Source organism: Oncorhynchus gorbuscha, linkage group LG16, assembly GCF_021184085.1.
Source record: "Oncorhynchus gorbuscha isolate QuinsamMale2020 ecotype Even-year linkage group LG16, OgorEven_v1.0, whole genome shotgun sequence".
Classification (NCBI taxonomy): domain Eukaryota; kingdom Metazoa; phylum Chordata; class Actinopteri; order Salmoniformes; family Salmonidae; genus Oncorhynchus; species Oncorhynchus gorbuscha.
Window position 1 is genome coordinate 38,106,193 of NC_060188.1, and position 12,752 is coordinate 38,118,944.

The window sequence follows — 12,752 nt, forward strand, 5'->3', positions numbered from 1 at the left end:
TGAGTTCAGAGAAATCTGCTGAAACGGAGTAAATCATGCTTCTTACTAACAGATGGGCCAACAGTGATTTCACATATTTTAAATTGGTGATAGATCTCAGCAGTATCTGTTAAGAGGAATAACAGAGCGTTAAGCTACATTCAATATCTGTTAATGAGGTATAACAGGCATTTCCCTATACTTGGCCAGTGTGTAATTACGAGTAGGGGTTGACATGAAATTCTATAGATCATGATGGCCAAAGACGCAGAATTCCGTTCCACTGCTTTCCCATTTGTAAATTACCCCTGATTACAAGTAGGCATTATGGGAGGCTGTCCATCTTTGGTTGAAGGTCCCCTTCTCCAGTAACACACTTACACAAATCTGAAGCTGTGCCAGTGTGATACCATGTATAAACTCCCTTGATTTTCTATGACTGTTGACCTGCGAGGGTAGCCTAGGTATGACAAAAAGTAGTCTGGGTACCAGTCTGATTAGCTATAATTCCACTTCATGACATATGCCAAAGATTATTCAGTTTAGCATAACAAGGAGTGGAATGATAGCTAAACAGACTGGTACCCAGACTACTTTTGTGTGTGTGTGTGTGTGTGTGTGTGTGTGTGTGTGGGGGGGTGTTATGGCTTTGCCACTAGCATATCAGAATTGCTGATAAGTATAAGGGACTTCATTACCCACGTCGGACTGCAATGCTAAGTACACACCCAAACTTATACGCTCAATTTTCCACTTCATCTGTTCTTATACTGGCCTTGATAGTCAGTAAACAGATTGGATATCCCTGCCACAGATTCCCTGGTCTATGTCCACAGGTACACAATGCCTGCTCAACCCAGAAGCCAGCCAAAGTACCAAGCATTAATTCAGATTAAGACGATTATGAAATTAAGCAATCTAATCACTTCTCGAATTCATGTAGTAGTAATGAACCGCTGTCCCCCGATCGTCAAATGTTCTGAATATGGTTGTGAACAACCCTGTGACCAAGCCACAGATGCATGCCTGGCGCACACACAAACACAGCAGTGAGCCCTAGGTACACCCAGAGCAGAAAACAAACAGAAGTGTTCCTGATGTGGTCAGGACATTGAACTGAACCAATATCAACTGGGCTCCTGCCCCCTTACAAACACTACTAATGTCTTGAAGCCTCATTACACCATTCCATTTGAGATTGACAGCCACTATGGAATCCATACAGGTAAAATAAGTTTCAATGCCTGCAGTACACAAGATGAACACCCCAAATTATAGCATCAATGACAGCAGACACTGAGGGGCAATGTTGATATTGGAGTGCTGTGAAGGAGGATAGATCATTTGAGTACTTGGCAAATATATAGTTTTCATGTTGTATTCATATCCAAAGGTAACATATAAAGGAAATAGAAAGGTAAGAAGAACACCGTCCCTATAGTCTTGGCAACCACAAGGATGTGCAGAAGATCTATACATTTAATCATGAAAATATTCCAAGACCAACAGAGAAAATAAGTGTAGGTGGTGGTCTTGACAAACATCGTATGCTGTGTGTATTTTCCTTATCAGCAGAGGCATATCTTTCGATATTATTCAATTCACATCAAAAAGCTCACAAAAAGTCAGAGCCACACTTTTATCGTGATAACTAGAAACGTATTGAGCCCAATAATATAAAATCCTTTGTAAGGTTTGTGAACAAATAGTAGTGGAAAAAATGTTATTCATCTTCTATACCATTGCAGACTCATGCTTCACTTTATATGTCAAACAGCAATTGATATAAAAAACAAACAAAAAATACAGGAAAAACAGGTTTCTCTCCGTAAAGGAGTCATTTACAAAAACACTGAGCCACAGGAAAGTCAGAGGGGTTTAAAAGCCAACTGGAAAAAATCCTTGAGTAATCCACTTATTGCTTTCTGGATGAGAGAAAATAGGACGAGTGTAGGGAGTCTATGCAGACTGGTCTCTCGTGAAGGATTCTGTTCTGTTGGATGGGACCAAAGCTGGGTCAGAATGGACCTCAATACTAGTGTATCTGCTTGCATGAACATGAAGAGTGATGACGGAATGTTGTGGACCAGAGGGGAAATGGTAGCTGGCTACTGGTCCGTTGGCATGTCTCTGTCTGTTTCTGCTTTAGAGGGTTGCCCCGGCGACGGTGTGTGGGGAGGTCGGGACACAGGGGCAATCCCATGTGCCATAGCCAGGTTCCCTGCAACAATTCCCTCCACTGTAGCGCCTGCCCCCGTCAGGCCTCCTGCTGCCACTCCCACTAGACCAGTAGAGAACCTGTTGACAAATTAAGAGTTGAGACAGAAGAATTAAAATAGCATTATATGGAATTATCTTTCTAGGGTCATATAACACAAGCCAGATGTCATCAATACCTGGAGTTGTCTTTACTGTCACTCGTTTATTACCTACGGGTGCTTCCTGTCCCTCTTAACAGTCTCCGCAAAGCATGGTCGTACCTGTAATCAGTAACACCATTGTGTTCGGAGTGCACAGCCCCAGGGTCCATGCCAGGCCACTGGGGCGTTGCCATCAGATACTCCTTATTCACACAGTTCTTCAGACTGTCAGGGATGCGGCCTGTTGGGAGAAAAAACACCACAAAAGTCAAACGGATCAAAGTCTACTTAGTGACAACTCTCGGTAAGGTTTTTTTGGGATGGATTACAAAACAACTTGTGGGCTGTAATACATAAACTATATCACTGTGCCAAGTCTCATGTGGACCGACTGTTGTTCACTCTGCACAGAAATGCAATTGTATCATTGTACCCTAGTGTATGTGCCTAATGCCTATAAATATGCTGTTATACACTGAGGCTTGCATAACTGAATACCTGTGATGGCCCGGCGCACTTCCCTAGCTGCCTCCTCCCGCGCCTCGAGTGACGCCTGCTCACTGTACCAGGATGCGTGGGGAGTGCAAACCAGATTGGGGGCATCCTTCAATGGGCCCTGAGAGAAGCTGGAGGAGTATAGATGAACAGACTGGTGAGACATATTAAAGAGTGTGTGCAAAGGGGTGATCATAAAAAAGAAATGTTAAAATGGTGAATCACAACGGTGAATCACAACTGGGCTATAAGCAGGATGAGGAGGCTATAAGTGCCTGTGGGCTGGGAGGAAGCTGACCTGAAGGGCTCTGTCTCGTGTACGTCCAAGGCAGCACCCCGTATCCTGCCCTCTTTCAGTGCCTGGGCCAGGGCCCTCTCATCCACCAGGCCCCCGCGAGCCGTGTTAACCAAAAATGCTCCCTGACGCATCTGCACACACGACAGATCAGTCAGCAAGCCATGCAGACAAAAATAACACATTGGTAATGAGGGTGTTGTGGGTGGCAGAAAGGGTGTACACATGTGTTGGGGTTGTCATAATACCAGAATTTTTACTTTGATTTCAATACCAGGTTTAGTATCACAATACTTGATACCACGGTAGACAGCCAATTATGCATAAATCAATTAGACTTTGTTTCTACAAATACATAATGGTAATAATTTATTTGAATGGTGAATCTCTATTGATAAACTGGGTAAATCAAGATGTAGCCTAGGCCTAGCCACAATACAGGTAAATGCATTCTCAATAGGTGCGCGCATGCATTGATTAGAGTTTGTTTTGCCTGACTTCATGGGGCTACAGATGACAATCTGTTTCCCTTCCATTTGAGACTTTTTTTTATTGTACTGATCAACATTTGCATAGAAGTAGCTCATTTTCAAAAAATGTGTGCCGTCTCTTTAACCAGTTCTGACGTCATTCACGAGGGAGTCTGTTCGCTGATCATCTTTGGGAGAAACGAGAGACCGCATGAGGGGGAGATAACATGATGCAGCCCAGACTCCCAGTGCAGGCTAGCAATGACTAACGCCTCAATCACACCGACAGCGTCATTGCATTTTGGTACACCAGAAGTACATTCATTTCCAACGGAAATCTGCGTTTGCTTCGCAGCATTGCAGAGACAGTTGCAGTGCGTTCTGTGTGGTGCATATGTTGGATTTATCGAACGTATGCGTCAAACTGTATGCGTAGGCGGCTTGACAGAAATGGTAGCAGAAGGTGAATGTTGAACTTTTGTTGCACACATATCCAGATGATCACACCGATAGCGTCGATCACACCGATAGGCGAAAGTGGAGCAGGCACGGTGCGCGCTATAATAAGGGGTCGACTGGACTGATACATCAGCAATTGACAGATCTAGCGAAAGTAACAAAACCTACTACTGGGCCATTTTTCCATGTTAAGAGTATCAAAAAAGTACAGAAGCGTCAGTATACCTTGCAACAGTAGTGGGCGTGTGTCTTATACCTGTTTAATGGTGAAGTCGTTGATGAGGTGATGGTTGTGCTCGTTGAGGCTGCAGTGCAGTGACACACAGTCAGAGTGGATGAGCAGGTCCTGCAGGGTGGCCATTCTCTGCAGGCCCAGAGAGCGCTCCACTCCGTCTGGCAGGTAGGGGTCGTAGAACATCACACTGAAGCCAAAGGCCTTGGCCCGCAGCGCTACAGCTTGGCCCACTCGCCCTGCGCCACAAGATACACTCAGACTGGAGGATGGCGTAGCGGTCAGAGTAACCTCTCACTACTTCTCAGAAAACTAAAAATGATTTACTTTAAATATACATTAAAATGATCTGAGAAGACACCAACAATAATAATAATGATTTAAAAAAATATTTTAAAAAATACACTGCAACTTCGAAACAGATCACATCAGAAAACTTGAATCAACATGTGTGTCCTATGATGACTGCACTTGCAGAGAGCCCTTGCTAAGACGAGATCAATTTCCCTCCTCACCCAGGCCGATGATGCCCAGCGTCTCTCCCCGGATGCGGGCAGCTCCGCTGGCCACCTCCCTGATCTGCTCCACGCTGGAAGCCCTGGTGCCCTCTCTCATAGCCTGGTGCATCCAGGTGACACGGCGGTACAGGTTCAGGATCAGACACATGGACGTGTCCGCCGTCTCTTCCACTGATGTCGCAGGCACATTACACACAGCTATACCTGAGGGAGACAGAGCACAAAGGAGACAGCGATTAGTTATGATACATATTGAGGTGGATGGATGGATGGGTGTAGTAGGTAGGAGAAAAACAGATGGGAGGTGAAGCAAAGTATTGATCCAGTAGCCAACCTAGTTCAGCCGCAGCCTTGATGTCCACGTTGTCAAAGCCACTGCCAATTCGCACAATTATCCGCAGGCCCTTGAACTTGTCCAGGTCGTCCCGCGAAAGGCTGATGGTGTGGTACATCAGGGCGCCCACTGCCTCATTCAGCACCTAAAGCACCAGGGAGAGAATGTACGAGTTCTACTATTGCACTAAAAGAGCAAATACATTCCCTAGCTCCATTGAGTTGGAAATAGCCCCCACCACAAAAACAACAGACAGGTTCATGAAGCATCCATTTCCCAACTTTAAACTAAATGCAGATAGATACGTAGAGGTGTATAGGAGAGTAGTGGTGCTGGGAGAGATAGGTGGTTACCTTCTCGTGGATCTCCTGGGTGGACTGGGCATCACAGAAGGCCACTGTGGCCACGTCCTTCAGGACAGGCATCTCCACGGTGCAGTCACGCCCATCCAACAAAGCCACCAGGGGCCGCGGGTGCATCGGTCCATTCAGAATCGGGGGGCGAATGCCTAGATAAATACAACAAATCAATTTCAGCAATGTCAAATGGGACCACCCCCCCCCAAGTCTCCTTTCTATAGCGTCAATCATGGTGTGGGGTGGCATTTCTTTGGGGGGCCGCACAGCTCATGTGCTCGCCAGAGGTAGCCTGACTGCCATTAGGTACCGAGATGAGATCCTCAGAGCCCTTTCCACCATATGCTGGTGTGGTTGGCCCTGGGTTCCTCCTACTGCAAGACAATGCTAGACCTCATGTGGCTGTCAGCAGTTCCTGCAAGAGGAAGGCATTGATGCTATGGACTGGCCCGCCCGTTCCCCAGACCTGAATCCAATTGAGCACATCTGGGACATCATGTCTCACTCCATCCACCAACGCTACATTGCACCACAGACTGTCCAGGAGATGGCGGATGCTTTAGTCCAGGTCTGGGAGGAGATCCCTCAGGAGACCATCCGCCACCTCATCAGGAGCATGCCCAGGCATTGTAGGGAGGTCATACAGGCACGTGGAGGCCACACACACTACTGAGCCTCATTTTGACTTGTTTTAAGGACATTACATCAAAATTAGATCAGCCTGTAGTGTGGTTTTCCACTTTGATTTTGAGTGTGACTCCAAATCCAGACCTCCATGGGTTGATAAATTTGATTTCCATTGATAATTTGTGTGTGATTTTGTTGTCAGCGCATTCAACTATGTAAAGAAAAACATAGTTAAGAATATTTTATTCATTCAGATCTAGGATGTGTTATTTTAGTGTTCCCTTTACTTTTTTGAGCAGTGTGTATATATATATATTTTTTTTATGTTTCAATTTGTTTTACATTTAAAATCACTTAGCGTTAAGGAGAGAGTCGCTGCTCAGCTATTTTCAGGTCTCACTCTGACAAAGAGTTTCAGAGTTCCTTTGTGGAGACTGGAGAAACTTCCAGAAAGACAACCATCTCTGCAGCACTCCACCAATCAGACCTTTATGGTAGAGTGGCCAGACAGAAGCCACTCTTCAGTAAAAGGCACATGACAGCCCGCTTAGAGTTTGCCAAAAGGCACCTAAAGGACTCCCAGACCTTGAGAAACAAGATTATCTTTTCAGGCCAAGATAGAACTCTTTGGCCTGAATGCCAATCATCACATCTGGAGGAAACCTGGCACCATCTCTATGGTGAAGCATGGTGGTGGCAGCACCATGCTGTGGGGAAATTTTTCAGCGTCAGGGACTGGGAGACTAGTCAGGGTCGAGGGAAAGATTAAGAGAGCAAAGTACAGAGAGATCCCTGATGAAAACCTGCTCCAGAGTGCTCAGGACCTCAGACTGGGGCGTTGGTTCACCTTCCAACAGGACAACGAGTCAACGCAGGTGTGGCTTAGGGACAAGTCTCAATGTCCTGGAGCTGCCCAGTCAGAGCCCGGATTTGAACCCGATCGAACATATGTTGAGACCTGAAAATAGCTGTGCAGCGACACTCCCCCTCCAACCTGACAGAGCTTGAGGGGATCTGTAGAGGAGAATGGGAGAAACTCCCCAAATACAGATGTGCCAAGCTTGTTGCATCATACCCAAGAAGACTCAAGGCTGTAATCACAGACAAATGTGCTTCAATCAAAGTACTGAGTAAAGGGTCTGAATACTTATGTAAATGTGATATTCCAGTTTATTTTATTTCTAAAAACCTGTTTGTGCTTTTTCATTATGGGGTATTGTGTGTGTGTGTGTGTGTGTGTGTGTGGGGGCAGGGGGCAAATATAATCAATTTTAGAACAAGGCCGCAACGTAAAATGTGGAAAAAGTCAAGGGGTCTGAATTCTTTCCGGATGCACTATATATAAAATTGCCATTTCAGAGTACACAGTACACAAAGTTGTCTGCTTCATTCTCAAATACAGACAAGGCAGTCCTCCAACCCCCACCAGACCCCTCCTGGCAGGGGAGACTCCTCCAGCAGATTAGCAGAAGGGTGCGGTTGGGGGCACAGGCTTGTTGAGTTATCATGACCTAAATGTCTATGTCTGGAGGCAGAAACCCCTGCCCTTCTGCAACAATACACAGCCTGCCTGCGAGCCCTATCGCCACAAACATCTCATTACATTACATTTACATTTAAGTCATTTAGCAGACGCTCTTATCCAGAGCGACTTACAAATTGGTGCATTCACCTCATAAATAAATGTACAAACTATGTACACCTAAATTAGCAAAGATAAATAGGGATGGGCATTTGAAATGATTTCACCATTTCGAATAATAATCAGATTTATTAAAACCCTTTTTACATTAGCAGATGTCATGATATTTAAGATATCTGGATAGTCAAAACATGTAATAAAGCATGTATTTTTTTTGTACTTCAATGGAGACTTGCTAGCCTGACTAGAGTAGGAGGGGCCGGTGAGTGTGTATGGCAGAGAGTGTGTAAGCGAGTAGCCAAACTGACTTGCGCTAGTCAAACTTGTTGTTGCCATAGGTTATTTATACCATCATCTGGTAGTGCTCGTCTTAACTTCACCAAATATTTGTAAAGACGCTAGCTAGCTACATTAGAGGCTGTTGCTGTGCTGCCTGTACTCGACTCCAACAACTCCATTCATATGAAACAACAGGCTGTTTGTTAAATCAGTCATTTAGCCATAAAATAATTCTGTAATTGTATTTCCATTTAGAAATACCCAATTTCACTTTCTTATATGGCACCTTTCACTGCAGCACTGCTTTGATTGACCGACAACAACAAGCTACACGTGTGAAATGTGTGGAGGCTACCTGTGCGTCTTTTGTATGGGGCGCACTCAAACTGTTGTACATTTTTTTTATGTCATCCTTGTAGGCTATATAGTAACATCACAGATAATTGTATTTAATTTTAAACTAAGCATTTATTGTTAAAATAGGCCTTATTTATATTAATTGTCTTCAAAAATGACTAGTCTCCCGAGTAAGCAAATACTAATTTCAGTTTAGATATTCGAATAACCATGCCCATCCCTAAGAGATAGCAGGAAGATAATTCATTAACAGTTGAGAAATCCCCTAAAGTGATGCAGCAATTTAACTCTGCTAATCCTTGAAGGGCAGTAGAATGCCAACCCACTCCAATAGCGCAATTCTAAAACATTAAGGCCAGAGTGCCAAGTAGAGACAGCAGAAAACTCTGAATGACAAGCAAAAACAAAAAGCAATTACAAGTGTCTTTCTAAATCATGACACTAAACACAAGTGATAATGGAATTCACAGGCACACAAGGGGCCTTTCGTGGAGCTACAATGTTTTGCAGAGCTAAGGAAAATCAAAGAGTAGCCTAGACATTGACGCTTTAGAGACGAGAATGCAATACTCAAAGCAACAGCACTGCCTGCACACAGACCACAGCACTTGTGACTGTCAATTGCTTCCTTTGCTTAATATGAAGGCTCCAAGTACAGATTACTGTTCTGTTTGCCAACAAATTCCATCATTCCTCCTCAAGGACAACGCATGGAAAAATAAATTGCTTTTTTGGCTCATTCTAATCTGATCCAGAAAATGAAACATAGCAGTAATAAGGCGCTAGTCTGACAAATCTTCACAGGCGATTGGAGCAGAATATAAACACACAACAAAAGCAGAGCGCTCACCAAACATACAAAAATAACCCATTTCTATCTAGACAAAAAAAGGCATTGATTACAAATTAACCTAAAGACGACAACAAAAAGGTGCACAACAGAAAGAGAGCGGAGCTGGCAACACACATGCACCATATGGTCTTGGAGACAGACGCCTGGCAGTGTGTGTGCATGACCATGTGTGCGTGTGTGGAGAGCCTGGTCTGACCGGCAGCAGGGCCATGCACACAATGCCATTCATTCAACGTTCATTCCTTCTCCCCCTCCGCCTGCCACTGTGGGTGTAAGTGAGCTCGCAGGGAGGGGTGGCTGATAATGCTGCAGGACCCCACCCAGCCCCCTGCCACACAAGCTCCAAAGCTCGCTCTCTCTCTCACACACACACACAATACCAGGAGAGACCCCAAGGACAAAAATGCTAAACCAAATAGCAGATTTGTACTCTGTCCTATCCATCTACCCCTCTCTCGTCCCAGAAAAACAAGACATTCATCCTCCTAACCTTGCATGCTGCAGTTGACCAGCCTTTCTTCCTCTCCTTCTCCACTTACAGCTACTGTCAGAATGCTTTCGCTTGGCACAATCCCAGGCAAACACCCTCCTCCTTCTGCCTGCCCCCTGCTCCAATCAGAGGGAGGAACAATTCAGCCTTAACCAACCAAAACAAAGCTTATTAGCATTGAGGCGCTAGGTTAGGTAGTCCTGCATGTGCTCCATTTGTGGACAAAAAAGGAATAACTTGTGGACTTATTTTGACACTGAGGTAAGCAGAGGGGAAGTGGGTCTACAACAGATCCACGTTTGGAAAGTCTGTTTAATAATACAATCCTTTAGATATTTTGTCTCAAATTCCCATAATGACCAGCCTTCCTGCCCACTGGCACAGTAAGTTGCAATGGAATTGGCTTCCCGCAGATTGTTTTTGTGCAACCCAATACAATGGAAAGCAACGCTAGTGTATGTAAATAAACCCATGTTGCTAAGAGCAGCTAGGCTGCTACTTGATATGCAGTAAACTAGATTAATAATAAAGTGCATAATATGCCAAAAGCTATTGAAGAAAAAATTACAATGAAACATAGCCTAACCACATGTAAACCCTTGAGTAAGGCACAGTGCTTTCAAAACTGAATTTTCTGTAGTAGATAGTGTGGATATAGGTAAATAGATCTATGAGGTTGGAATAATACTGTAGAATTGTGAAAATTATGATAATCCCCTTTAAGTGTAAGAGCAGTTTGAAAAGACCACCTGAAATTTCAGCCTGGGGATGGAGTTTTAGTTAACAGACCAATAAGAAAGAGTTCCAAACCTCTGTAAATAACAGCAAACCCAGCAGCTGATTGATGGAGCCCACTGTGCACTTGGGGACCTTCAATGCTGCAGAAATGTTTTAGTACTCTTCCCCAAATCTGTGCCTCGACACAATCCTGTCTCGGAGCTCTTACGGACAATTACTTCAACCTCATGGCTTGTTTTTTTTTTATCTGACAAGCATCCTCAACTGTGGGACCATATAAAAGACAGGTGTGCCTTTCCAAATCATGTCAATTGGATATACCACAGGTGGACTTCAAGGATGATCAATGGAAACAGGACCCCTGAGTTAATTTCCAGTCTCATAGCAAAGGGTCTGAATAATTATGTAAGTAAGGTGTTTAAAAAAATAATACATTTGCTAAAATTTCAAACAAAATGTTTTTTATTTTGTCATTATGGGGTATTGTGTGTGTGTGTAGATTGTTTTTTCTCAAACTATTTATTTAAAACTTTTTAGAATAACAGCCTTATTCTATAATGTAACAAAATGTGGAAGAAGAGAAGGGGTCTGAATACTTTCCAAATGCACTCCTGTTTTATCAATGTATGTAACCTAAACAGCCAGTGATGACTTGACAAAGGCAACATGAAGGACCACAGGCAGCCACCCTCACTCTTTTGCTGATTATGGAATTAGAGCTGTTATTCAATCAATCATTGGAGAACCCTTCACACATTGAACAGCTTATAAGACTGGTCCCATTCCCCTGCTCAGATGCTGCATGCATTAACCAATGGTTGCGTGCCACTTCATCAACTGTTTCATCAACTGACAGATTGCTATAACATATGTGGTTTGCTGATACGTAAAATAGCTATCCAGGCGTTGTAAGATCTGGCATGTCAGTAACGCCTGGGCAGAGGAAAGCTCCCATTGTCTGCCATAATGAAGTCAAGCGCAACTTCATGCTGTCCACCTATCATCTATGGTCCATCATCAGGCCATTCTACATTGGATTTTTAAAAATAACATTTAGCTATGTTAGTTAGCTACAGAAGCGTGTACACGTGGATTGTCAGTCCCTAACATAATATGGGGATAATATGGGGCAAAAGTATGTACTGACCTTCACAAATGCGGTCCAGCCTCTGGCGCTTGACTTTGTGCTTATCCATGAGAGCCATCAGCGTTTTTCCCCCCAGCCAAAGCACAAACAGACCAAAGGCTTAGCTGTGAAGCACACAAGACAAATAGTCAAAACACTTCCCGGGGAACAATGTGTACCGATGAAAACCTGTAAGCTAAATAAAATGAACAGCGTTTCAATATTTAGATATAAATTAGTTACGTGACAGGGTTCGCTACTAATTCCTAAAGTTGCTAGCCACACTAGTCGTAGCTATGGCTAATAAAGTTGTTTACTTATCTCTGCTTAGATTTTTTTTGCTAACTAATTATTTTAGTTAACCTCTCTAGCTAACATGACTGCTGACAAGAGCCAACACAGACAATTAGGGGCTAACTTCCCAACCATTTCCATATTAAAACTTTCACACTATTCTGGCTTCTTAGCTAACGTTAGCTAGCTAGCTAAGCAGTAAGCAATAAAACGAACTTTAACATCAACTATGTACTGTAATTGGCAAAAATGTTGTTAGTTAATGTTAGCAGCCTAACTAGCCATCGTCAGCAAACTAAAAAGTAGTTAGCTAGACTAACAATTCAAAGTCAGCCAAGAAAGTCGTGTGGCTCACATGGCTAAATAGCGTACCGAACACCAGGCAAACGTGAGTGTTCGCGAAAACAGGCCTGTTTTACAAAGCTATCAGCTAGCTAGTAAGCTAATGATAACTAGCTAGCGCTGATAAATTACAGGCATACATCAACACACAAGTTCAAGCGGCGAAAAACATTTAGTTTCAAGAGAATAATACTACGACTAACGTTACGGAGCAGTAACATTATTGTAGCTGTTGGATCAGACCACTAATTGGTAGCTAGCAAAGGTTCGTTCATTCATTACCAAATAGTGCAGATTATATTCTTAGTGCTGTGGGGTCAAAATTAGTTGTCTTCCCACTGATCTCTCGTCATGAATCCAAACAGTTTGTTTAGAGGAGTCAGGTGACGGACGAGTCACAGAATGAAGAAAATCCTATATAAACCACTATTAGTTGAGTGTGGCGCCTTCACGTAACACATGAGGTATTGCATCTGGCAGGCCGCACACTGACCATCCGCCCGATT

The 12,752-nt window shown here is 43.7% G+C and overlaps 1 protein-coding gene across 4 annotated transcripts; it reads right to left on the reverse strand.

Annotated features, from left to right (window-relative positions):
• Nucleotides 1-1,440: 1,440 nt before the first annotated feature.
• Nucleotides 1,441-12,683, reverse strand: LOC124000906 (C-terminal-binding protein 1-like). Of its 4 annotated transcripts, XM_046307595.1 has the most exons (11): nucleotides 12,529-12,543; nucleotides 11,632-11,735; nucleotides 9,747-9,862; nucleotides 5,496-5,650; nucleotides 5,143-5,287; nucleotides 4,806-5,012; nucleotides 4,315-4,529; nucleotides 3,133-3,263; nucleotides 2,838-2,965; nucleotides 2,460-2,580; nucleotides 1,441-2,277 (listed from the first exon to the last, which is right to left on the reverse strand). In XM_046307595.1, exons 3-11 carry the CDS (start codon nucleotides 9,751-9,753, stop codon nucleotides 2,088-2,090), a joined length of 1,299 nt encoding a protein of 432 aa, XP_046163551.1. In that variant the 5' UTR covers nucleotides 9,754-9,862; nucleotides 11,632-11,735; nucleotides 12,529-12,543; the 3' UTR covers nucleotides 1,441-2,087. The 4 variants fall into 4 exon arrangements, with proteins under 4 accessions (XP_046163551.1, XP_046163546.1, XP_046163550.1 ...); XM_046307590.1 differs by lacking the exon at nucleotides 9,747-9,862 and having other exon boundaries at nucleotides 12,529-12,683; XM_046307594.1 differs by lacking the exons at nucleotides 9,747-9,862; nucleotides 12,529-12,543 and adding an exon at nucleotides 12,450-12,468.
• Between the last annotated feature and the right edge of the window lie 69 nt (nucleotides 12,684-12,752).